This window comes from Peromyscus eremicus, chromosome 8a, assembly GCF_949786415.1.
Source record: "Peromyscus eremicus chromosome 8a, PerEre_H2_v1, whole genome shotgun sequence".
In the NCBI taxonomy this organism is placed as follows: Eukaryota; Metazoa; Chordata; class Mammalia; order Rodentia; family Cricetidae; genus Peromyscus; species Peromyscus eremicus.
In genome coordinates, this window is record NC_081423.1 from 86,080,870 (window position 1) to 86,108,673 (window position 27,804).

General features: G+C 42.7%; 1 protein-coding gene across 1 annotated transcript in view; it reads right to left on the reverse strand.

Moving 5' to 3' along the window:
* The window catches only part of Nsf (N-ethylmaleimide sensitive factor, vesicle fusing ATPase), a 146,841-nt gene that overhangs the window by 37,262 nt on the left and 81,775 nt on the right, over positions 1 to 27,804 (reverse strand). Inside the window, exons 9-15 of the mRNA XM_059271930.1 lie at positions 23,902 to 24,101; positions 16,121 to 16,286; positions 15,388 to 15,462; positions 14,751 to 14,938; positions 7,213 to 7,308; positions 6,204 to 6,360; positions 2,514 to 2,647 (exon numbers count right to left, since the gene is read on the reverse strand). Of these exons, the coding sequence (XP_059127913.1) occupies positions 2,514 to 2,647; positions 6,204 to 6,360; positions 7,213 to 7,308; positions 14,751 to 14,938; positions 15,388 to 15,462; positions 16,121 to 16,286; positions 23,902 to 24,101 (1,016 nt within the window). The remainder of the gene's footprint in view (positions 1 to 2,513; positions 2,648 to 6,203; positions 6,361 to 7,212; positions 7,309 to 14,750; positions 14,939 to 15,387; positions 15,463 to 16,120; positions 16,287 to 23,901; positions 24,102 to 27,804) is intronic.

A 27,804-nucleotide genomic window follows, 5' to 3' on the forward strand; every position in this document is an offset into this window, starting at 1 on the left:
TGTGCCTGGGTACATGAATGAAGGTACCTGTGGTGGCCAGAAGCATCAGGTCCCCTTAAAGCTGGAGCCTGGGTTATAGTGGTTGTGAACCGCCTGATGTGGGTGCTGGGAACTGAACTCGGGTCCTCTGCAGTATGCACTCTTAACTTCCCAGAGGGTACTATTTAAATGTGTATTATTCAACCATTAATAACACTGAGATAAGCTGCAGTTATGTTTCATTTATTTATTTATGGTTTTCTTTTCTTTTCTTTTTTTTTTTGAGACAAGGTCTCTCTATGTAGACCAGGCTAGTCCCCAACTCACAGAGATCCACCTGCCTCTGCCTCCTAAGTGTTAGGATTAAAATGTAAATACAGATTATTTTGCTTTTTTTTTTTTTTTTTTTTTTTTTTTTTTTTTTTTTTGGTTTTTCAAGACAGGGTTTCTCCATGTAGCTTTGGTGCCTGTCCTGGAACTCACTCTGTAAACTAGCCTGGCCTTGAACTCACAGAGATCCGCCTGCCTCTGGCTCCCGAGTGCTGGGATTAAAGGTGTGTGCCACCACCGCCCAGCAAGAGGACACTTAAAAGGAAAGAAATGCTTTTTTCAGAATAAAACATCACAAATTATCTGTGGTCTGAAAAGAACGTTAAAACACCCTTTTCCCATCCTCACACTAACATCGTGGGGACAAGAACATGGAGGAGGCAGTTAGAAGGACTGAAGCATGGCCTTTTCACTTCATCTCAGAATCAACCTGGGAGACCTGGAGTGTTCAGAGCAGTTGGAGCCCTCGGGCATTAGTCAGCCAGCCATTAGGTAACACCCCGGAACTGAGTGCTGGCCAAGCTTTAGAGTATTTCTAATGTTTCTGAGACACCTATGGTGCATTATTTTCTCTATTCTTAGTTTAGTTAAAGGAAATAATATTCCCCTACTCCAAGGAAAACAAAGTCTAATGTGGATTTATTTATTATTCTGCTGAGGCAGATTTTTTTTTTTTTTTTTTTGTGGCAATTTTAAGAGCATACGGATGATCCAGACAGTGAATCATGAATCAGAACAATTTTGAATAAGCTGGTATGGACTCTTAGTTTTATATTCCTTAGCTTTCTGCTCATCTAAAACTCTACCTTAAAAGGCTTCAGCAATTTAAAGATTAAATCATAAGTTATTAAGTCATTAATTTAACCATTTAAGCCTCTAAAATCAGCACATATTACCTTCCCCCCCCAAGTCAATTTGCAAGAGATTAAAATAATAAAAATGATACTATCTCACACTCACAAGGTGGCTTTGATCTGCAGAAGCCTAAAGTCCTTTTAAAAACTTTACAGAGAAGCAAGGGCCATCCACCCACATCTCAGAGCACTTCTGAGGGAGGAGCCGGCAGCAGCTGGAACGCGAAGGAGTCAGCTGCCATCTGCACAGGCTACTGACTCTGAACAAGGGCAGAAGTAAACGGTTTACGGCAATGCAAATATAACCAGCTTTTCCCCAAGCGCCAAGTTCAGGGACTACCAGTTCCAAGGGTTACCTCAAGTTTCAACACAAGTAGCTTAAGGGTCGCCTTTAGAGGGAAAACACAAGCTTGAAACGGGGGAGGGGGGGGTGCTGGAGGAAGAGTTCAAGTGTAAGTACTTGGCTGGCATGTGCCAGGTTCACTCAAACAAAACAAAACAACAATCAAGGTATGCAAAATTAGAATGCCAGCATCAACACAGGCACCAAGTGAAAAGAGACAGGGTTTCTCTGTGTGGCCCTGGCTGTCCTGGAACTCACTCTGTAGACCAGGCTGGCCTCGAACTCACAGAGATCCACTGGTCTCTGCCTCCCGAGTGCTGGGATTAAACACGTTCGCCACCACCGCAGCGGCCATTCCAGAGGTCTTCCTCGGTTCTTGCCCAGATGCAGGTGAGATGGACCAGATAGTCCCAACTCCACTCTGTGTCACTCTAACTTCACTAATGGCTCAGAGTGGCATTCAGAAAGTGACAGACAATTGGAGAAAGGGAGAAGGGTGAGGAGGGCATTAACTTGAGAATCAGGTTCTTCTTTATCACGTGATACACAACCGTCCTGTGTAGGGGTTCTTGAGAAAAGCTTCAATAGACATTTTAATTTCTGTTCTTTTCCAAACTATAGTCAACTTAATTGAACCTGAACAGTTTGGCTTTGTATGTTGATAAAGAACTAAAGAAACAAAACATAAAAGAATTTATTCCACTCTACCTGACCCTCTTAAGTGATCTTTCTTTAATCAAATTGATATAGACAAGAGGTGAAAATCACTGTTGATACGTACTAAGACAGTAAAATTTGGAAGGCAAAGAAACTCTCAACACATATGCACCACAAAGTTGGAGAATCTGAAATGGTCACCATCTGCTCTCAAGTTCCGCTGACAGTTCTGTTTGAGGCCAGAGTTGCTACGGTTTTGTACGCATGTGTATATAGGTACGTGTACGTGTGAACATATGTACACACTCATCTAAGACTAGAAATGAAAATGAAAATCAAGATCTTGATACCTTCTTCATGGCCTGGCACTTGGCTGTCTCAGAGAAGCCAATCATCTTATCCGGGGAGCAGATCTTGATGAAGGGGAAGTTGGACTCCTCGGCAATCTTTGCAGCTAGGGCAGTCTTCCCGCTGTGCGGAGGGCCTGCATAAAAAGACAGGTGGAGGGAAACAGAGAGCCTAAGCACAGAGCATCAAACAAGTTCAAACTTTTCTCCACAAGGCTCTGAGGCCTCAACTAGTTGCTCATTAACATTTCCTGACAGGTTCACAGCAGACATGTTTCCTTTTATTTATTAGCAACTAAACTTAATGAACTGATTAGCATTTCTCAAAAGGATGGTGAAATGCATGCCTTCCTGCTTTCTCACATACCCTTAATCTTCCAACCTTCTGACTAAGCAAGAACACAAGGATTTTGCTTCTGAAAGAAAGAAAATGTATCCAAATGCATATCAGTATGTGAATTATTAGTTGTATCAAATATTTTTCTCTCTTGGTAACAAAAATACAGCTTTCTTAGATGATATTGGTGCAGGGGAAAACTGCTTTATTAGAAACAAAAGTGTCATAAGGCTAGAATGCTGAAGACTCATTTGTTCTCACAAAGGCAATCAAATCCATAGTCACCTGCAATCAGACACACACCACCACCTCTTCTGTGTATTGGAAGACATGTCCTTCCTTCTAGTCATAACCAGTCAAGCCTTCCTTGCCATCCTCTCTGGAATGGGACATTTAAATGCCACATTTCCAACGGCATTTAAATAAGTTTTGCAGATCTGAAAGCTCGATAAATAAGCCAAAACCCTCTGTCTGGATTTCATACTTCTCAACCTGACCCCTTCATTTCTCTTTAGAGTGGAACTTCCCTACCTATCTCCCCGGCGGCTTGACCTTGCATCTCTCAGCCATCCTCACCCAGATGTAGGGCCGCCATCACATGGCCAGACTCCTATCAAGGTCACCAACTCCACACAGGTATTCTGGCCTGTGAGGAGCGTGCAGCTCCTCTGTCCTGAAGCGCCTTTCTTGGCTTCCTGACAGCACACCCTCTCCCTTCTTCCTCCCCTCCATTATTCTTAGTCTCCCTTGTCATTTTTTCCTGCTCTATTTAGTCCCGAACTGTTAACGAGTCTCAGATAAAAGCTCCAGACCCTGTCTGCATCTCATCCACCCCTTTATTTAAGGACTGTCTCCACTCCTGTGACTACAAGGGCAGATCCCGATCTCGGGCAGCCCTACTGCTCCCGTGAGCTTCAGACCTGCAAATCAAATAAGCTAGTCAACACTGCTAATCACATCATCCTACAGGAACCTGGAATTCAGCTGCTCCAGAGTGAGTTCGTGAGCTTTCTTTTCTCTGCCAGTGTTCTCTGATGAACAGCCCCGCTGTGACCAGGCTGGGGGTCATGTTTGACACTTTGTCCATATTTATTTATCTTTTTGTTTTTTATTTTCATGTTATTTTATTTTATTTTTTTGCTTTTCAAGACAGGGTTTCTCTGTGTAGCCCTGGCTGTCCTGGAACTCACTCTGTAGACCAGGCTAGCCTAGACATCCTCCCGCCTCTGTCTACTGAGCACCGGGATTAAAGGCGTGCACCGCCGCCGCCACCACCACTTGGCTTATGTTTTTATTTTTAAAAGACTTATTTTCTTTCAAAAATTTATGTGTGTGTGTGTGTGTGTGTGTGTGTGTGTGTGTGTGTGTGTGTGTCTGTGCAGTGTGTCTGAAGAGGCCAGAAGAGGATGTCAGATCTGGAGCTGGAGTTACAGCCTGTTGTGAGATGCCTGTCACAGGGTTGGGTACTGAACTCAGATTATCTGCAAAGCAGTAAGCAGCCATAACTACTGAGCTACCTCTCCAGCACCCTGCCAATATTTAATCTAACCAGGATGTCTATGCTTCTGTTTCCCTGTGTGGTGGCACACACCTTGAACCTGGCACTCAGGAGACAGAGGTAGGCAGATCAAGGCCAGCCTGGTCTATAGACAGAGTTCCTGGATAGCCAGGGCTACCCAGAGAAACCCTGTCTTGAAAAACTAATAATAATAATAATAATAATAATAACACACAGCATCTGCACTCACAGGCCTGAGGTGAGGCCTAGGAGACAGTGCCTGTGAAGTACTGATGGAGTAGCTGGCAAGTAGAAAGGACCAGAAGAAAATGTGATGATAACTCTCATCGGCATTTAGTCCACCTCCTTCATATTTCTCAGATGCTTCCGTTACCACGCTGCTTCCACGCACAGGCAGTCCTCACTAGGCCAAGTCACCTGCTTCTACCCAGCAGCTTCCTGTGACTTTTGCTGCCCCTGTCCATTTCTCATCATCATAAAGCAGCCACGGTTATGTTTTCAAAATACAAATCTGCTATGTGACTTCACTGCTAAAAAGCTTCCAAGTGGCTGCCCAGCGCTCCTAAGACATGATCGAAATCTTTTCTTTTTTCCCCTCTGCTGCTGGAGATGGAACTCAAGGCTCCCCACACGCCAAGCAAGCACACACTCACTGAGCTACAACCAGCCCTAGGTAGGACAGGTCTGTAAGCTATCCAGTTCAGTTTTGTTATTATTATTATTATTATTATTATTATTATTATTATTATTACTATGTGAACGTGTATGTCTGCATGCCATGGCATGCCTGTGGAGGCCGGAGGACAACTCGGCAAAGCCGTTATCTTCTTCCTGTGGGCTCCGGTGACACCAAACCCGCACAGCAAGCAGCCCTGTAAGCCATTTCACCGGCCCCTCCCATCTACGTCGTCAATCCTAGTTTAGCTCATCTTTCTGCTTCTAGGTCTTTCCTGCCGAGGGACTGTCCACCTGCAGGTCTCTTTTGGTAGACTATCCTCTCAGTTCTTTGGCCTGGCGAGCCTCCACGCATCCTCTGGCTCTCGGCTCACCATGCTTCTTTCAGAAGCCTTCTCCTCAGACCTTAGACGGAGCAAGGCTCCCCTGTCATCTGGCCTCACTGGACTTTTCTGCTGTCAAACTAATGTTAAGCTAACTGGTTGCAAATGGCAAGTCCTTCCCTTTGTTGACTTGATAAAATACGAAGGATCACTCAAGGCCTAAATGAAGCATCACCTCCAGCTCTCTGACCACTCCTGGGCAAAACAACTTGTACCCCCCCACACCTTTGCATGTGTATGCTAAAATTAGGGATTTCTTTCTTTCTTGTCTTTTTTTGGGAGGTGGGGGGGGCAGTACAAGACAAGGTTTCTCTGTGTAGCCCTGGCTGTCCTGAAACTCACTCTGGCTGGCCTGGAACTCACAGATATCTGCCTGCCTCTGCCTCCTGAGAGCTGGGATTAAAGGTGTGCACCACACTGCGCTGCAGGGTTTCTTTCTTTACGAGTTTTCTCTATGCCAAGACTGATGCTCGGGACTGTCTTTGTCTCCACATCACAAGTTCCTGCACTGAGCTATGCAGTCTCTAGGACAGTTAAGTCCTAGAGAAGTACATTCTTGTGAGAAAACTCGCTGCAGTCACGTGTCTGTGACATTCCACTCCCCTATTTCAATCTGCCCAACATCGGCACATAGGCTGGGATACTATTTGCCTATTATGAACGAAGCTTAGAACTAAAAATCATTTACCTTTCTGAAAGGTATGGAATAGCTTTTTAAAACAAATGCTGCCTTCTCTGTATTTTTCAAACCTTTAAGGCCATGGCATCATCCTTCTTACCTTCCAGAAGGACGCTAACCAATGGGGTCCGGTCACTGTTTTTAGTTTGCTGGACCAGCAGCTCTCCGTCATCCAGGACACGGGTCACGGGGTCGCCCCACTTGATGATTCCATTCATAATGTAACTTGCGTAGTCCTCTTGGTTCGTGCCAAATGCCTATGGAGGCAGAGGGAAGGATAGAGTATTTCAGTCTTTAGTACTGAAACTAAACTACCGCATCTCTTTTTGTCTCTGTCATTGTGCTGTTTGGGTCACACAACCCATTCCTTGCCATGTCCTCTTGGCAGACATTTTGGATTAAATGATTTCTGACCAAGAAACAAAAACTGTCTCATTCTCCAATGCATTGGATAAAAACTGGCAATAAAATCAAGTCTAACTCCACGGAGACTTTGGAGAAGGACCAAGCTGAGGATTGAGACTGAGCACAGTGGTAGGGAGCTCAGGTAGCCCATGTAAATCCCTCTGCACTGTGGAGGCAGAGGCAGGCAGATCTCTGAGTTGGGTGTTGGGAACTGAACTCAGGTTCTCTGTAACACTTAACCATTGAGCTATCTTTCCAGCTCCCAAGGGTTCATTTTCCATGTCATAGAGGCTGACATGGAAAGGAAGGATTGAATTTAGGTTTCCGTAGCTTGAGGTTATATAAAAATCTATAAAGTTCAATATGAAGAACTAAGAAATAGAAAGTCTCAAAACTGAAAGGGCTGCTTTGTAAGAAGGTAAGATCTCTATTACAGGAAGTATTGGTCAAAGACTGAGCAATCAGTGTTTACTGATTGCTACAGTAAGATTTTCTCATGTGTAAACAGGTCCTGAAGCACATGGTAGAAAGGCATTTTCCCTCTTCCATAGCAGCAGTCATCACTCTGCAGGCCACACCCACTCTGCGGGCCACACCCACTCTGCGGGCCACACCCACTCTGCGGGCCACACCCACTCTGTGGGCCACACTCACTCTGCGGGCCACACCCACTCTGTGGGCCACACTCAACACTGCATACTCACTGGTTTGATGTCGTTCTCCAAAGAAGCCAGGAAGTCTCCCCTTGTCACCTGCAGACTCTCTGCTTTCTCCATGTCTACCTCCACTTTCGTACTGGCCTGAGAAGAAAAAAAACAAAACCAAAGAGTTTAGAAAACTTAGCAGTATTCCCAGTCTCTGAATAGAGGAGTTAAAAGAATATTTTCATATATGAAATTCTCAAATACCTGCAAATCACATATGTTAAAGAGGTTAATAGCTGGAATATATACCACTCCTAAAACCCAATAACAAAAACTAGGTACTTGAACAGACATTTTCTCCAAGGAACAGAGACAATGATGGCCAACCTTGGCCAAACATCAGCGTGTCTTCTAGAGCCTTCCCAGACATGTTGTGACTGTCAACAGCACATTAAAAGATGGCCAACACCACTAATTCTTAGAGAAGTACACAAAGTGAAGTGTGGTGCACACCAGTAATCAGGAGGTTAAGGCAAGAAGGTGGAGAAACTAGACTCCTGGGTTGTTGATAGGAATGTAAAACACAAAAGCTCCTCACAAAAATAACACCAGGACTGAGGCTAGGCATGGTGGTTCATCCCTTTGACCTCAGCACTGGGAGGCAGAGGCAGGAGGATCTCTGAGTTTGAGGTCAGCCTGGTCTACAGAGAGAGTTCCAGGACAGCCAGAGCTATACAAAGAGACCCTGTCTCAGGGAAAAAAGAAGGGGGGGGGGAGGGAGGAAGGAAGGAAGGAAGGAAGGAAGGAAGGAAGGAAGGAAGGAAACTGGATTGCCTATAATCTAACCACGTCTCCTTTGATATATACCCCAGAGAGCAGAAATTGGGTCTTAGGCGTTTTACAGCCATATTTGTTCACAAGGGCATGGAACGGGGCAGCTGAGGTGAGGAAGCAGCCCAGATGTTCACCGACAGATGAACGGACAATCAGACATGTTATGGACACCCAGCAGAGTATTATTCAGTCTTAGAAAGAAGGAAATCTGAGCATCACACAACACAGATGACCTTGAAGACATTGTGTTGATAGAGGCAAGCCAGTCACAAAAAGACACACACTGTATGACTCTACTTGAATGACATAGGATACTCAAGGTCCTACAGAAAACAGAGCTATAGTTACCTAGGATGGGAGGAGATGGGAATAGAGGGTTACTTTTTTAATAGATACAAAGTTTCAGACTTACAAGATGAAAAGAGTTCTGAATGTGGGTGGTAGTAATAGCTACATATTATGAATGTGTTTAATATCACTAAAATGTACAATTATAACAGTTAAGGCTACATCTACTTTAACACAACAAAGAAATACTCAGGGACAATGATATCCAGCCTTGGCTGTGTATCAGGATGTCCCCTAGGGTCTTTCCAGACATGCAGATGCCAGCAGCCCCACCTTGAACAGCTCAGTGGAGGGCCCAGGCACCTCTCGTTTTAGAAAGTGCCATAGATGACTCCGGTACTGAGCCGAGTTTAAGAACCATGAGTTACTCCAGGAGACTAAGAACTTAAAACTCTGATTTGTACTCAAGAACCTACGTGCCAGCCCCAAATACTCTGCTCCCTGCACCTGGAGCTCGCACTCGCACATCTGGAGAAGCATCAAGGCCTCTATCAGCACTTGGAGCTGCCTGGACCTGATGAGTGATTAAGATAGCAACACATTTTTTTTTTCTTTTTAATGTGACTGGGCGCACTCCCAATAGCACAAAGCAAGAGAACTTCATTTTTAAACTGATATCACGGCTTTTTAAAAAAGCCATGTTAAAAACAGTGACTATAAAACAAGACTATGTTAGGCACACATCAACCTTCCATGGATATTATAAAATATGAGTCATGTTCCTTTAGGAACAGACTGCTGAGACATAAAAAAAAAAAAAAGAAAAGAAAAAAGAAAAAAGGAAAAGAAAAAAAATAGACATTTAAAAAGGAAAACTCAGCCTTGAGGGATAAAAAGAACTATGTCAGGAAACTGGATCAGGATGGCAAACAGAACACATGCATTTGCTTCCTTTTCTGCTCCAAATCCCAGCAAGTGACAGCAGCTGGAAAGATGAAAAATCACAGCAAATCTGCCATTCACCGGAACAGTCTTCGGAGCAGAGGACAGAGAAACTGATTAACACACAAGACACGACAAAAGGGAGGGAATTTTCCCCAGCTGGAGAAAGGTGTGTCTTTGCAGTTCAATGAGTGCTGATCGGGATCAATAGAAAGAAATCCAGCCTGTCTAGACACACTGGGGCAAACCCACTGAACATCAAAGAAGAAGGTGAAGTCCCAGAGCCTTTCTGAGAAACAAAAACAAGCCCGTAACCCTGGACTAGAACTGGTGTGATGGTTCTCGCTGGCAGTACCGGGAGACAATGAAACCAGTAGTCACACACACAACTAGATATCCGCTCTAGAAAACAGCTCTCTTACTGTACCAGGAGACACAGATGAGCACTGTTCAACAGCATTTTTAAATAGTCACAGCCAGAAATAATTTAATGTTAAATAAATTATTAGCTCATTCATTCAATATACTTATCGAGTGCCCCAAAAAATAAAAAATAAAGCATGAAATAGGATGTGCATGTTCTCTGGCCTCATGGCTTGTACAGGCTGGCCTCAAACTCCTGGGCCCAAGTGGACTTCCTATTGCTGTCTTCTACAGAAATTCACTATCATGCCCAGTCTAGCTAGCTTGTATGTGGTAGTTTACTAGACTACTGGACATCAGTCCAAAATAATGGAGGGACCTTACAAGTGCTAACATGCAATACTTTCCAAAATATACTGGAGAATGAAAAATAAAAAAATCTCAGTACAATTATACTTATTCCCCTTTCTATAAAGTATGTGTGTCTATGAATACAAATGTGGAGAAAGCAAGTAGTAAAGGTACATCTCAAATGCTGGCTAGCTCTAGAAAGGGGAAGGAAAGGGATGTTTGAGCTATTCTCATTTTCCCTGTATATCTGGCATCCTTGAATTCTTAATACCTGAAACAGACTGGCTTTATTTAAAAAAAAAAAAAAAGAGGTTTATTGATCTCGGTTTAGGATGCTGAAAGTCTAAACAACATGGCGTAGGCTCTGGCAAGGGCCCTGGAGTAAGGGCATGTGTAGGAGAAAGAATTCCCATCTCCAAGCAAGAGGCCAGAGGGCTTGCTTTTCTAAGAACCCTCTCTTGAGCACTAACAGGGCCCATGGAGTGATACTTCAGTTTTTCCTAAAGACAGTACCCACAGGGACCTAGCACCTAAAGAGATGGAGGCAGGGGGCTCTAGAGTTTGAGGCCAGCCTGGTCTACTGAGACCTTGCCTAAAAACACAGATACAAGTGATTAGCAGAGGCCCTGAGTGAAAGGGGATGGAGAGGGTGGTTCCCAGGCTGGCACACTAGTGTTTATTTCAAAACTGCTAGTAAGAGATTCTGAATGTTCCCCAAACCAAGAAGTGTGTGAGTATGGCAGTTATCCCAAACTATTCATTATATATTGCATACATGTATTAAAATAAGCCTACATATATGGCTAATTGTTATATGTCAATCATAATTTTTTTTTTTTTAATTTAAGCTGGATATTGTAGCTTGTATGTGCAATCCCAGCACTTGGGAGGCTGGGGCAGGAGGAGGGAGTTCTGGGCCAGCCTGGACTACACAGTGAAGACAGTCAGGGCTACACAGAAGCCTGAGTCAACAACAACAGACGATTATAATGAACTAAGATGGCTAGGAGTTGGGGAGGAGAATAAAGTGTTTCCAGGCACTCTGGGAATTTTTAAAGTCACCTAACTGTAAATAATATTCTAGTGCTGAATTATTCTGCTTGGTCATTAATGTTGGGTTTTTCCCAGTTAACACCTACTATTTTATCAATATCAACACAATTTTATTTTAAAACTCAACGATTCTGAACTTCTATACTCAAAAGACCTTTTCCCCCCATTTGGTTGAGTTAATAAGCTATTTTCGGCATTTTATTTGCATCAGCTAATCAATACAGAAGCAGCAACACCTACCAGCTTAGACACAAACTCATAAGCTCGTATTTCAACACCAGCAAATATCAAGTGGTCACCCTTACGCTTTGTAACCTTCCAAACCTGACCTTTCCAGGCTCTTATCATTCCTCCGAAATTAAGGGAAGAATGACTTTAATCAGCCAACAGGTCTATGGAAAAGAAGAAGTAATTTTATTGAAGTTCACAAACACAGCTCCGAGAGTTGCTCCAGCTGTAACTCCTGTATTATTCCTTTCAACAGATCAGGGAAGAAATTTGGGTTATGAGTCTTCTCTACCTGAAGCCGAAATTCTTCTCAACATAAAAACAACCAAATGTCACGTGAGGTTCAGCTGACCATGAACACAGGCTCAAGTATAATGACACAAACACCAGGTAGTTCACGACTGGATGTCCTGTTTGTTTCAGAAAACCTAAAACCACTGCCCACCAGGAAGCCTGTCTTGTTGACCCAGCTCAATCTTTGCTTTGACCTAAATGTTCTGAAAACCCTGTCTCTAATAAGAAAAAAAAATTATTAGTGTGTGTGTGTGTGTGTGTGTGTGTATGATGTGTATGTATGGGTGGGGGCATGCATGACACTATGTGCTTGTGAAGGTCAGAGGACAATTTACAGGAATTACTCCTCTCTTTCTACCAGGTAGAGTCTGGGGGTAAAACTCAGGTTGTCAGGCTTGGCAGCAAGCACCTTTATCAACTGAGCCATCTCACTGGCCTCTTAATTTACACTGTTTGTAGCAAGGAGGGAGAAGGAAAAGAACAGGATGAAGAAGTGGACTTAACAGGTTAGAATATGGACAAGCAACCCTGTTCTGTAAAAGCCTTTTCAGGCCACAAAGATTCTACTGCAAAATAAGCTCTGCCATTATAGGACAAACACAGCCACAAATAAACACAGTAACGGGTATGACTGTCTTCTTTTAAAGCTTTATGCAGAAGAACTGGTTGGCTGGGTCTGGTCAAGAACCAAAGTGTGGTCTAGACAAAGATAGGATGGCCCTAAATAAAGACCACATGCTCAACCTCCCTCTTGAGGCCGTTACCTCCTGCCTGATCTGTTACAAAAGTCCCCCTCTCTTGTCCAGTGTCACCCACTGCACTCCCACTTGACACAGCCGCCAGAGAGACCTTACGTTGTAATACTGTCACCACTATGCTTAAAGCTCTTCAAGGGTTTGACATGACTCACAGGAAAGTCTGCACTTCTCTGCAGAGAACAGAAGGCTCCCTGTGCTCATCCTCTGCTGTCTCCTGACTTGCCCTAATCCTGCCTCCTTGCATCCCTCCTCTTCCATGCTGAGGCAATATGAAGTTACTCTAGCCTATCATGCTGTTTGTGTGCCTCTGCAAACATCCCTGTTTACACACCAAGAGCTACTCACATACTTCTGGAAAATTCCTCTGTGAAGGCTTCTCTCACCCCACAGTTGATCCCATCTGACGTCTGCTCGTTTCCTTTATCATGCATTATTTTTGTGTTTGTTTGTTTGTTTGTTTTTAAGACAGGGTCTCTCTATGTAGCTTTGGAGCCTTTCCTGGAACTCACTCTGTAGACCAGGCTGGCCTCGAACTCACAGAGATCCGCCTGCCTCTGCCTCCCGAGTGCTGGGATTAAAGGCGTGTGCCACCACCGCCCGGCTTGTTTTCTATTCTTGTATACGGTGTGTGCTGATCAACAGCAGGCAGTTAAGTTCTTTGCAGTTATAGCTTTAACTGCTTGTACAGTATATGACACATATCTGGTACTAAATAAACTTGTATTTGAGAGGGGTATTGAAGCAGAGTCTTGTTATGTAATCCTGGCTGGCCTGGTACCTGGTCTGTACCTCAAGCAGGCCTTAAACTTAAAACAAATCTCTTGCCTTAGCTTCCAACTACTGGGTTACAAGCCTGTACCCACCAGGTCCAGTAATAAACCTATTTTTTATTTACATTTTTAAAAGAATTTATTATTTATTAGTGTGGGTGTGGGTGTGTGATGGGGGAGGGGCAGCATGTGTGACAGTCCATGTGAACTTGTGGACTTGGTTCTCTCCTACCTTTACATGGGTCTGGTGGTCAATTCAGGTCATAATGCTTGCACACTACATGCCTTTACCCACTGAGCCCCGCACCTGCCTGATAAACTATTTGGAGTCAAAGTCAGCTGGAGGAATCACACATGCTATGTGACTAACTACTTCAGGAAGGAAGGCGGTGGAGCATTCTTGAAAGGGAAAGGGAGAAAAGATTTAAGCAAAGAACAGCATACACACCAGGTAAAGAAAGAGTGTTGAGGTTCACAGAAGAATAACAACAAAACAAAACAGCAGGAGCGGAGAGGCTGAGGACAAAAGAGTGTGGTAACCAGTGAGTACTTCAGTTTGGCTGGAATACGTAGAGATGAACTGGGGAAGACCTGGAGGAGCCAGTTAGTCGGATCTGAAACTAGGCGAGGAACTAAGAGTGTGCTTTGCAGACATGGCTGCCGTGAAGATAAAATGATCTGAACCAGGGTAGTTAGTGAAGAGGAAGTGTGTGGTAGCAACCACGGTGGAAAACTGCTCCAAGACAGACCCCTTCATGACAGACGGCCTGACTAGGACGCAGAGGTGACTCTGCAATCTTAACCTGGGGGGATGGGATCAAAAGAAACAGGAGCAAGAGGGAAAGTGGCTGGAGAATCTTATATCTGAGATCAGAGAAAACACCCAAGTGGTATTCCTACACGTCAATCAGAGGGTTAGGAGACGGGCACTGTCAGGAGATGAGACGGGAGACTGGGAACTACGGAATTACCGGAGTAACTGCAGCACGAGAAAGAGCCAAGGGCACTTATTTCTTAGACTTCACTTATCAAAATACAAGGACTCGATACATATTTTTACCACTGTATCTATAATGTAGCTGTACTAAGCCAAGCACAGTGGAGCACGCCTACAATCCCAGCTACACGGAACCTGAGGCAGGAGCATCATAAGCTCAAAGCATGTCTGTGATATGTCACAAGCTCAAGTCCTGTCTGAGCAAATTAGCAAGACCAAAATAAAAAGGATAAAAGGGCTGTAACTCAGAGGTAGAGTACCCTGAGTTCAACCCTCAATAGCACACACACAAATCAGAAACTAACACATCATACTAGTCCATTTTCCTGACTGAACCCCTTGAGGGAAAAGCTCAAGATTCACATCTTGTGTCTCCAGCCCCAAACTTGAAAACTAGCAAGTATCCAGTGTTTGCACATGCAGCAGCTCCTGGATGAGGAACTCAGCTTCTTTAACAGAGTGTACCTTAAGAGAGCACAAAGGTTGAAAACAACTGTCTTCAGAATCCTCTGTCTGCCAGTTGGTAGTGACCAAATAAGCTGGTGGTCACCACTGGGCAGACACCGCCATTTGTCCTCTAGTGGAAAACTAATCCCTACTCCACCTCTCTTGACACCAAAAGTCAGCACTACTCTACTTGACCCGTGTGGTAAAGAGAGACAGAATGGCAGCCTGGCACTCCCAGGCCGCATGCTCCACCTGGTCATCGGTTTTCCTGACCTTTATGTGTCTGTTCATGGCCGTGGACTGCGCTGCTCGCACCAGACCTTCCAGCTCAGCACCACTGAAGTTCTTAGTCTCCACGGCCAGTTCCTTAATGTCCACGTCTGCAGACAGTAACTGATGCCCTCTCATCCTCGCTGTGTGGATATGAAGGATCTGTAGTCGACCCTTCTCGTCGGGCAAGCCTGAGGGAAAAAACCAGACATTTTCCTCGTCTTCAGAGTCCATCAGAAGATACACTTACAATCCCAATGCGATAAGACAGTGAGCATTTAATATGACATTGCTCTCATTATGAACTCTGAAACCACATGTGAAAACACAGGTACGCTGGCAGACTACATACACGTATGTTTGCACACACACACACACACACACACACACATACACCACACATGCATACATGTTCACACACATGCACACACGTACCACATACATTCACACATACCACACACAGACATGGACACATGCTCACACACACAACACACATGCACACCATGCACATGTACACACATACACACACACACTGCACGCAAACACATGCACAAACCCACCACATGCAAACATAAACACACACCCCACACACATGGATACACACATGCACACAGACACACCAGTGATCTACTTTACTTACCTATCTCCATTTTTACTTCCAGTCTTCCAGGTCGAAGGAGAGCCTCATCTATTAAATCTGGTCTATTGGTCATTCCTGAATGCAGATATTAAGAACAGTGAGCAAATGATCAGAAGTAAAGGAAGATAAAATATAGTTCAGTCTATGTAAAATCAGTAACCTCCCAGCTGGGCAGTGGTGGTGCACACCTTTAATCCCAGCACTTGGGAGGCAGAAGCAGGTGGATCTCTGAGTTTGAGGCCAGCCTGGTCTACAGAGTGAATTTTGGGACAGCCAGGGCTACACAGAGAAACCCTGTGCTGAAGCCCCCCCCCACACACACACAAATAGTAACTTCCCTAAGGACATTTTATAAAAGCCAAACACAAAGCAAATAACACTAAACTAAAAACAGCATTTATTTTTTTATCTAGTAGAAAACACTGCAAGACTTTGTAATGAAATGCCTATTTAAAAAGAGAACTTTTTTTTTTTTTTTTAAGGTTCAGCGAGAGCAAGTAAGTGGCTAAAAGGAGAGAGGGCTACGGCTTCTCCAGCTCGCAGGTCTCCCCTCCTGTAGGCAGGGGTTTCAATGTCCATAAAGCAGTAATGTCTTTCCCTCCTAAAAAGCATCCCAAGCAGCAGCTCCGAACGTACAACAGTTAAAACGCTCTGGGAGAGCAGAGCAGGCACCGAAGCCCAGATGGGTGAGCCAGAGGTTAGTGTGTAGGGTCGCCCTTTACTTCAGACATACCAATAACCAGGATGTTGTTCAGCTGCTCAACACCATCGATCTTGGACAGCAGCTGGTTGACAACGGTGTCATGAACTCCTGTGCTACCAGCCATGCTTCCTCTCTGCTTGCAGATGGCATCGATTTCATCAAAGATGATGATGTGCAAGCCACTGTTAGCGCCAAGCTATGAAGGAAGGAATTCTGTTAGAGGTCACAATCTGAATGCATTATTAAACAAACTAATCAAGAAAGGCAAAACAAAGCACTCTACAGGTTGATTTTGGTGCATTTTGACTAATAAATATAGATGAGTGTAAGTTAAATCATGGTTGTTGCCCTCTCAAAGGTGTTTGAACTGCAAAACAGTAATAATTCACTAGCTTAAACTAGCATGGGCTTTCTAGCAATTTATACTTAGTTATTAAGCTTCCTGTGAGGGACCAGAGGGAGGAGCACACTAGAAAACGTCTTCCAACTTTAACTGATACGGTTATTATGGGATGTGATGACATTTCAACGTGTGCATACAATGATCAGGTCAAGGTAACATATCCACCACTTCAAGCATGCAACACTTACTTCTTCATTTGGGAGGCATCAAAATCCTCTCTACTATTTTGAAATATAAAATTAATTGATGTCAATCATGATTCTTTTACTTTCTATGTTTAACACTGAAAAGAACAACAAAAAATAACAAAACAGAAGAGAATACACATAATCTAAACATAAAAATATATAAATGACATAAATTAAGTGATGAGCACAGTGAACCTAAGGATTAGATATGGTTATATTAATCTCTGGTAAAAATACAATCCCTGTTTGGAGGGCACGAGACGTGTGTTTTGTTTGAGACGGGTCTCTCTATGTAGCCCTGGCTGGCCTGGAACATCGACTCACCCACTTTTGCCTCCACACACCCAGCCTGTAAAAATGCAACCTTTCAAAGAGGCTGACGGGGCCGCTGAAACGGCTCAGCAGGTAAAGGCTTGATGACCTGAATTCAATCCCTGGGACCCACACGGTCTAAGAACTGATTCCCCCAAGTTTTCCTTTCACCTCCACACACATGCCATGGTACATACATATCCACAGTCACACCCATACTTACACACACAAACATACATACACACATACATACACACACATACAATTTTAAAAGAAAGGGTCGGGGATGAGCCATGGTTCAAGCCTGATGACCCAATCAGATCCCTGAAATCTCCATGGTGGACAGATAGCTCCCAAACGGGAGGACCTCCAAAAGGTCAGTCCTTGCACACAAACACACACAAAGTAATTATAATCAATTAAAATAAGAGATGTATTTTTACCTTAGGAAATATGTTAACTTAGCAAAAGTTATAAAACAATTAAAAATAAAGTTAAAAACTACTCATCACCTAAAGATAAATGCTATTAATGTTATAACAAATTTTTATTTTTCATATTTACAGTTATTTATGGTGGTGGTGGTGGTGTGTGTATGCGTGTGTGTACATTTATGTGTGTGAGTCATGGATCACAAGAGGTCAGAGCACATCTTGTGGGAGTTGGTTCTTTCCTTTCACCATGTGAGCTCAGGGGTCCTTTACCCACTAAATCATCTAGGTGGCCTCTACAGATTTCTACACTTTATTTAAAAATTGGGAACTCGGGCTGGAAAGATGGCTCAATATTTAAGAGCATTGGCTGCTCTTCCAGAGGTCCTGAGTTCAATTCCCAGCAACCACATGGTGGCTCACAACCACCTGTAATGAGATCTGGTGCCCTCTTACAGCCTGCAGGCATATATGCAGGCAGAACACTGTATACATAATAAATAATAAATAAAAAGAAAGAATTTTTAAAAAATGGGAACTCATCACACCTTGTATTCTCTTAAACATTTACTGTTCTCTGAAAACAATTTCAAGTACTTATTTTTGTTTCTACTTGTTTTAAAGTAAAATACGTTGTTTTATTTATTAAAATTATTTTCATGAAAAGTATTTTGATTGTATTCTTTCCCCTCCCCCAACTCCATCCAGATCCTTTCGACCTCCCTACCCACCCAACTTCACGTTCTTTCCCTCTCTCAAAACAAAAACAAAACAAAAAACCAAGTCAAAACAAAATGCCACCAACAAAAAAAAATAAGGAAAAAAAAATACCAAGACAAAAAGCATGCATGCAACACAGAGACACAACCACACCACACCACACACACACACACACACACACACACACACACACACACACACACACCATGGAGTCCATTTTATGTTGACTAATTCTCCTGGGCATGGGTCCTGCCCTGGAGTATGGTTGATATATTCAGTGACAATCAGTTGGAGAAAACTGATTTGTTCTCTTCTAGCAGGTATCAACTGCAAATAGCTTCCTGATTAGGGGTGGAACTCTGTGTCCACTTCCTTTTCTCCCAGTGTGGTTTTGTCCAGTTTGAACTTGAGTAGGTCTTGTGCACACTGTCATGGTCTCTGATTTTATTTTATTTTTTTGGTTTTTCAAGACAGGGTTTCTCTGTGTAGCTTTGCGCCTTTCCTGGAACTCACTTGGTAGCCCAGCCTGGCCTCGAACTCACAGAGATTCCCCTGGCTCTGCCTCCCAAGTGCTGGGATTAAAGGCGTGACCACCACCACCCGGCGGTCTCTGATTTTATATGTGCATCAGTCCTGTTGTGTCTGGAAGACTGCTCCCTTGGAATTATCCACCACCTCTGGTTCTTACAATCTTTCTGCCTCTCTTGTCTATTGATCCCTGAGCCTGGAGGAGAGGGGTTTGATTACTGTGGAATAATTCTCTTGTACACTGTAAAGATTTGTCACTTGAATTGGTTTAATAAAATGCTGATTGGCCAGTAGCCAGGCAAGAAGGATAGGCGGGGTGACCAAACTAAGGATGATGGGAAGGAGAAGGGCAGAGTCAGGAGTCACCATCCAGATGCACAGAGAGCAGCAGATGAACATGCCATGCTAATAAAGGTACTGCCATGTGGCAAAGCATAAATAGAAATATGGGTTAACTTAAAATGTAAGAGCTAGTTAATAATAAGCCTGAGCTATCAGCCAAGCATTTATAATTCATATTCAGCCTCTGAGTCAGTTTTTTGGGACCGGGCAGTTGGGACATGGAAATGTCCATTTACATTGATAAAGACATTCCATTTAGGGCTGAGTATGCCAAAATTCTCTCACTCTCTCTAACTGCAAAATACCTAATTGCAAAATATACAATGTGGGAAAATATATGAAAACATAAAGAGATCATAACCACCAAAGTCAACTAGTCAAAATATTATTACTGTGTAATACTCTCAGCCTACTTGCTTTTCCAGTCTAGTTATTACCTTAAATCCAGAACTACAATATGATTATTAGTAGCTCTCTAATATTTCATCATGACTGGTTTCACAGTTCAACACCCATACTCAACATTAATTCCTTTCTGCTAGATATTTAATTATTTCTAATTATATATTTCTAATTATATATGTTGCTGCAATTAACATTTTTATACATAAATCCTTGACAAAATACATAATTACTTCCTAAATACAACTGTTACGTTAAAGGGTATACTGGATATTTTAAAGACCTTAAAATAGAGTGTCAAATGCTTTTCTAAACTAATTCGTTGTTGCTGTTTTGTAGTCCTGGGGATAAATTTAGGGTTACATCATCAGTCCCCTCAGAAAAACTTTTTAAATCAGTTTAGAATTCCACAATGCATGACTGTGCCTATTTTGTTATGTTCTCACAAATAAGAAATATCAGAAACTTTAAAAAATAATTACCAATGTGCTAGTACCTTTCTCTGTGTGTTTCATTGGTTTTAATGGTACTAGGAACTGAGTTTTCTACTTCTAAATCACATTTTAATAATTACCGAAATTATATTTTTTGTTTGTTTTTCTTTTTCTTTTTTTAATACTTTTTTTTTTTTTTTTTTAAAGATTTATTTATTACGTATACAGCATGTATGACTGCAGGCCAGAAGAGGGCACCAGATGTCATTACAGATGGTTGTGAGCCACCATGTGGTTGCTGGGAATTGAACTCAGGACCTCTGGAAGAGCAGTCAGTGCTCTTAACCTCTGAGCCATCTCTCCAGCCCCTTTTGTTTGTTTTTCAAGACAGGGTTTCTCTGTGTAGCTTTAGAGCCTGTCCTGGAACTTGCTCTGTAGACCAGGCTGGCCTTGAATTTAAAGAGATCCGCCTAGCTCTGCCTCCCAAGTGCTGGGATTAAAGGTATGTACCACCACAGCTTGGTTAAATTATATATTTTTGAGCTGGAGAGATGGTTCAGCTGTTAAAGGCTAGGCTCACAACCAAAACCAGAAATTATATATTTTTTACCATTGCTAAGTTTTTCTTATTTGATTTGTCTCCTGTATGTTTCTTTTATTATTGATTTATAAAAAAATGCTTTTAAATTAAGTCTATTAATATATTTTATAAATATTTCATTTCAGTTTGCCCTTTGTTATCTTAATATTATTTATAGCATACTTTTTGTTAAGTAGAAGGCGAGTGTTCTCTTTGGTTTTAGTATTGAAACAGTGTCTTAGTTAGGGTTTTTATTGCTGTGAAGAGACATCTTGACCTGGCAAACTCTTATAAAGAAAACATTTAATTGGGTGGTTTACAGTCTCAGAGTTTCAGTCCGTTATCATCATGGTGAGGAACATGGCAGCATGCAGGCAGATGTGGTGCTGGAGGAATAGCTGAGAGTCCTACACCTTGCAGGCAACAGGACACACTGGGCAGTATCCTGAGCATAGGAAACCTCAAAGCCCACCCCACACTGACACATTTCCTCTAATAAGGCCATATCCACTCCAACAAAACCACATCTTCTAATAGTGCCAATCCCTATGAGATTATGGGGCCAATTACATTCAAACTACCACAAATAGCCAATATCAGTTTTTATTTTTATTGTTTTCTGTTACTTTTTAAAAATCCATCTAGCCGGGCGGTGGTGGCGCACGCCTTTAATCCCAGCACTCGGGAGGCAGAGCCAGGCAGATCTCTGTGAGTTCGAGGCCAGCCTGGGCTACCAAGTGAGTCCCAAGAAAGGCGCAAAGCTACACAGAGAAACCCTGTCTCGAAAAACCAAAAAAAAAAAAAAAAAAAAAAAAACCAAAAAAAAAAACAAAAACAAAAATCCATCTCCATTATATAAACTGATGGTCACCTACATTTTATTCTCTTTAAATTTTTACAATACATATTAATTTTTAGCTAGTGGGGGTTTCTGTGTGTGTGTGTGTGTGTGTGTGTACGTGTGTGAACGCTCCTGCAGAGGACTCAGATTGGACTCCTGGCACCCTCATGGCAGCTCACAAACAACTGTAACTCCAGTTCTATGGGATCCAATGCCTTATTCTGGTTCTGAGGGCACCAGACATGTATACGGCACACGTATATGGTATGTTCATGCATAAACATGCAGGAACTTACAAATACACACCAAATAAAAGAAATAAATCTTTTTAAAACTACTTTGAACCACGTTTACTTCTAAATGGACATCAGAATCATTCTAACAGAAGAAAACCCTCCACCAATGACAACCGAAAGGAAAAAGGAAAAATACAATGAAGAACGGGGCTGGGGAGATAACTCGCTGGGCAAAGTGCTCACTGCACAGAATGAGGACTCAGTTCAGATGCCCAGCACCTGCATAAAAGGTGGCCAGTGGCATGCACCTGAAACCCCAGACTAGGTGGGCAAGACAGGCAGATCCTGGGGGCTGCTCAGCCAGCAAGTCTAGCCAAATGGCAGCTGTAGGTTCAGTAAGAAACTGTTGGAAAATAGTAGGCCGTGGTGGTGCTCGCCTTTAAAGTGGTGTTCTAAATTTATCGAGTTGACCTACATGGAAGCACTCATCTCTGTCAGCCTGGACTGTCCAGAGTCACAAAGGGGAGGCTTTTGTGACACACATTTACCCTCCATGGGGTCATTAGCTGGGTATACCAGAAGAGGCTGGGTATGATTAATATCCATCTAGAAACTCTTTGCCGGTGCAGTTTTATCATTAGTAGTGCATGTTTAAGCTTTGAGTTTAAAAACAGTACCAAAATTATCTATTCAACTACATGGAAACTCTCACAGTGAGAGTTTATGAGCTGTTCCTCTAGACTACGCTTCAACTCATCTTTGTTTAGTGCATAACTATCATGGCTACCATTAGACTCAATTTTACCTTTTTAGGTATTTTTTTTTTTAGTTGACATTATTTATAGGGACTGTTGCCTCATACTTTTTCTTTTTTCTAAATTTCCAAAGAACAAAGAAAAAAAAAAAGAAAAAGAAAACCACCACGTATTCTTAAAATATACTAAACCTCATTTTATCTTTCAATAACCACAAAGTCTGCTGGACCTTTTCTTAACTCTAAGATGGATTGTGCTATTTCATCATCTTTGAGATGATAGCATTAGCAATTATTCCCTGCTGTGTTCAAGAAGGTTATGATGGTAATACAGTGGAAGAATGCTGGAGTTATGTGAAAAACGATGCAAGAGTTCGGTTGATATCCTAACACCGTTGTTGGCCATACAGAGCAAAGAAAACTCAACAGAGAAGGACCATCCTGACCTCCTCAGACTAGGAAGCACAACATCATTCAAATGTTAGCGTGAATGAGAAATTCACTCATTTAATTTTGCAGTGCTGGGATTGAACCTAGGGCCTCACACAGTGCTCCACCACTGAACTATACTCTTAGCCCAATAACTCATATTAAACTAAAAAAAAAAAAAAAATCAATTTTTCTCTCAGCTCTTACAATGTAGTTCAGTGGCTTCTAGGTCCTTTGTTTCTGTTTAGAAGACATCGGCTCAAAGTGAGAAGACAATCTGCTTTACTCAGCTGAACAATTCAAAGTTAATTTTACCCAGAAACACTTTACAAACACACCCAGGATGTATAACCAAACATCTGGGCAACTTGTGATACAGTCAAAACAATACATCAAACAACTGTCACAGTCAAGAAACTCAGGTCTGGCTTTTAAATCATTTTTTTCCTAAGGCCCAAATCCAGCTTTTGAGTTTTTAAACTTGTAGCCAATTTAAATAGAGCCCTTGGAGCTCCAAATAACTTCCAAATTCTTTCATTTCATTATAGGTGGGAATAATTGGTAATGCTGTAATTTGAAAGATGCTACTCCACAACTGAGCTGACTCAGTGTGACTAAGGTATTTACTTCATGGGGGACTTTACACATAGAGGATTCCTACAGTCTATTCACAGACTTAACTTCCCTCCTTTCCCAAAAGACAAATGAGTTCAACTGTTTGGAAACAGTGTGGTCCAAAAGCACCACTTGAATATATATCCAAGATCTGTTTTTGAACATGTGAGTAATGGCATTTCACATCATGTAAACCCCACATAACCTCTAGGCCAGGGGTTCTCAATCTTCCTTATGCTGCAACCCTTTAATATAGTTCCTCATGCTGTGGTGACCCCCAACCACAAAATTATTTTCATTGCTTCTTCATAACTGTAACTTTGCTACTATTATGAATCATAATATAAATGTATGCTATGCAGGATATCTGATATGTGACCCATATGAAAAGGTTGTTCAACTCCCAAAGAGGTCACAACCCACAGGTTGAGAACCACTGCTCTAGGGCAATGCTGTATGTAACTAAATTTTTCCTGCAAGAGTTGTTTCAAAATATAGATCACAGGTCAGCTCTGTGTCTCTGGGTGTCACTCGGTGCCAATCATCATGTAAGCCACACGAAGTTTTTAGTATGTTAGTCTTATATGTTCACATACCCTCCTTTGCTCCTCTTCAGCATCAGCAAAAAGTTTACGAATGTTGGCCTCCGATTCTCCCACATACTTGTTAAGGATTTCTGGTCCGTTGACCACCTTGGGTTCTCTTGCATTCAGCATCTTGCCAATCTGTCGAGCCAAGAGAGTCTTACCACAACCAGGGGGTCCGTACAACAGGATGCCTTTAACATGTTTACAACCTAAAAAGGAAAGAGAGACAGACTTACACCAACTGACTGAAATCAAGGAGGACATCTAAAGGAAGTCTGCCTTCTTCACGTGCACCTTAGGACAAGCCACTGATGTCACTTACATACCAATGTCACTCACATACAGCAGTATATGTTTGCTGAGGACAGACAAGAATTGTTCTTCCCCCGAAGCTGAGGACCAAACCCAGGGCCTTGTGGTTGCTAGGCAAGCGCCCTACCACTGAGCTAAATCCCCAACCCCAAGAATTTTTAAAGTCAAATTTTTAAACTGAAAATCCAGAAACCAGGCCTAACCGCGGCTATATTTGAAGGGGGAAGGGAAGCTGCCAGTTACCGATTTTTGGAAAACTCTTTAACTAACACTTAGAATGAACACTTTTACTCTGGAACTGTCTCTTTGACCTAATATCTAACTAGGAATTATTACTTGCTTCATTATCCTTTGAGATTCAGAGGAAAGTCTGCCTTGAGAAAGTCTAATGGAAAACACATCAATTACAACACAGTGGGCTATGGGAACTATATCTTAGTCACAAGGTAACAATTGGTTGACCAGCCCAAACAAACTTGGAGAAGCAAGTGTGTCTGGGTTGGACAGTGTGAAGAGTTCTGAGGTCTAGATAGATGGCACCAACTTGTGAATAAATCTGGATGTCTGCACCTGACAAATGTCGAGTGACAATGTATGTGGCTTTTTAGGGCCATCCAGATGGAAATGAAGTTTCAAAAATAGTATTCAAGACTTGTCACTGATAAGCCAAACTAAGACTGATGATCTAGACTCCCCAGAGCATCTCCAGCTGACTACAGGGCTGTTTGCTCAGTTTCTTGAGATGAAGATGACCTGTGATTCTCTTTACTCTTCTGGGGACACTAAGCTTCAGTGTTTCGCTGTCATGGTCCATGGTTTCTGTTGAACACAGTTTTCCTTTATACTACACTGAAACAGCACTCTATGAAGTAACTCATTATCAGACCTCAGAGCTGTTCTCAGAACTACAGGTAAAAACGCTGGAGTGCAACACAGTGCGTTCCTGTGAGAAACGGCCTACCCTTTTCTGAAATGAGAGTCTTAAGAAGTCTATCTCGAAGGGGAAAAAGTACAATGCCACCGTTTACTTGCCACAGCAAGTAAAAGAAATCACACGATTACAACTAACTACTCCGAGGGGGAAGGTCTTTGGGCTGACAGTGACATCCATATGTAACATCTTTATGTCAAGAAAAGACACCATTACAACTTCTTGAAAACATGAGAGCTATATTCCTGGGTAAGCTCGCAGGCAGAAAGGGAACTTACCGGAGACTCATGAAGGCTTGGTACCATAACCTTTTTCATCACAGAGTAAAAGCTCTGCCCCAAGAACCTAGCCAAGTAAAATGTCTTTGACCTCAGCAAGAGGTTCATACTGCATTACGGGGTAAACCTGGTTCTTCTCCTAGAAGCTGGCACCACGGATCACAGCCCACATTCAAACCTCAAGGACAACTAGGATTTGGAGAGTGACTCCTAATCGTCCTGTTTAAGCCAGCTGTTACCATCTGATTGTCGCATGCACAGACCATAGGTAGGCGGTGGCGGGAGTGAGAGAAAGCCATGAGGGCTCAGTGGTTAAGAGCACTGGCTGCTCCTCCAGAGGACCTGGACTCAGTTCCCTGCGCCCTCACAGCGGCTCACAATCATCTGTAACTCCAGTTCCAGGGGATTCTGCCGTCTTCAGGCATGCACATGGTGCACCAACACATGCAGGCAAAACCCTTCACATACGCACACACATAAAAGTGAATAAACATCAGGAGAAGAGGAGGAGGAGGAGCCAAGGTTGCCGAGGACCTACAGGGTCCAGGCCTATTCTCCTCTGGTCTGGACTTTCTCCAAGTCTGTCGGCCTCCTCTTATGGAGACCTCTTCCAGAACAGGCCATACTTCCTGTGAGCCCTGGGCACAATATGGTCATAGAGCAGAGCGGGAGCAAATTACAGCGCTGTGCTGACTGATGGAGCCTCCTCCCCCACACTATCCAATTTCAGCTCGGCTCTCACAGCTTGCTCGTACCACATGCCATCCTTGACTTGTCTTTGTTATCTCTTTCCTAATTCTCCTTATGAATTATTGAAATACTCAGTTCTTCTCAAGAGCTACCTCATGCCACTAATTCTCAGAGATGACCTAGATTCCCACTTCGCATATTTAAAAAAAGAGATTATCAATTGTGACCTCCCTTCAGCTCTCCGCTTCGCCTGCAGACCCTGGTCTGCAAACACATCCATTCTTAACCCCAACCTTGGCTCTCAAAGGAGGAGTTTTCCTTTCTCTTCTCTGAGGTTTACATTGCAATCATTTGTTTGTATACCTTCTCTCTGGGATGGTGTGCTGTTTAAGGAAAAATACTGTTTTATTGATCTTGAATCACAACTAACCCAGCATAATGCTTAGCCCATAGCATGCACTCAAAAAAGGGCCAAATAAGCAAATCCTTGATTCCTTTTCTTAGAAATTCAAAGAATCTGAGGGAGAAAAATACCATTTTTCAAAATTATTTGAAACCCTTAATTTATGAATTTTACTACTGAACTAATTTAAATCTGTAAAAGTAAAATAAATAAATAAATAACCTATTTGAGTGACCAAGCCGTTGCAGATTGGCAAACAAACTATACAGGAATACCAGATTCCAAACTTTGGCGTTCTGTTCTTGTGTCTGGAAAATGCTTAGTTTAGTGTGGTTTGATTTAAACTAACTTGGACCTTATAAATAGTCCACAAAATATTGCCATGACAATGAAGAGAGAAGGCTGAGATGCACGCTTATGAAAGGCACTGTATGTTATCTTTGACATAGCAGTACAGCCAGTGCAACATCCACAGTGTATCTGTGCTGCTTCGAGGCCGTATCGGTCCTAGATTCCTGTCTAGCATATCAAAGAAATATACATCGACAAAAAGATTTTCAAAATCCAGCTCCACAAAAGAATCAGTTATTTGGATAAGCAGTGGAAATGAGACTTTGTTTTTACTATTATTACAGTCTGTCCTGACTTATTAAATAAGCACTGGTCTCTAATTTTAAGTGAGTCATATAAACTGATTCCATTCAACAAACGTGTATTAAGTAAGCTCCTGTTGGGAAGCACTGAGGGAGGTGTTAGGGATACAGACATGCAAGAAGCAGTCCCTACCTGCATGGAATTCCTGGCTTAGCAGGAAAGACGGAAGTCAAGCATCCACATTATACCACAACCTATCAGTGAAATGTAAGACATATCTTTGGCATCTACCCAAGAAAGACTGATTCCACGGAGTTGATAGGAGAAAATTAGGGCTGGACACTGGGACAAAGAGATCCTGAATCTAGCCTGGAAGGATGAGTGGGAGTCATATTTGGACAGTGGAAAGGAAATGATACCAGGAAGAGAGACTAAAGAGAGCCACAGGCACAGGGGTATGGATACAGATGCCAACAGCGACTTGCTATGGCCAGAGCCTTGGAGGTGCCTGGAGACTGACAGGTCTGTGGTGGACCTTCCCACCATGCCAGTGAGTTAAAATTTTATGTATTTATTTGGTTGGGGAGGGTGCATACATGCCATGGTTAGAATACGGAGGTCAGAGGACAACTAGAGGGAGTTGATTCTCTCCTCCCTCATGTGGGTCCTGGGGATTGAACTCACGTCATTGGGCTTGGCAGCAA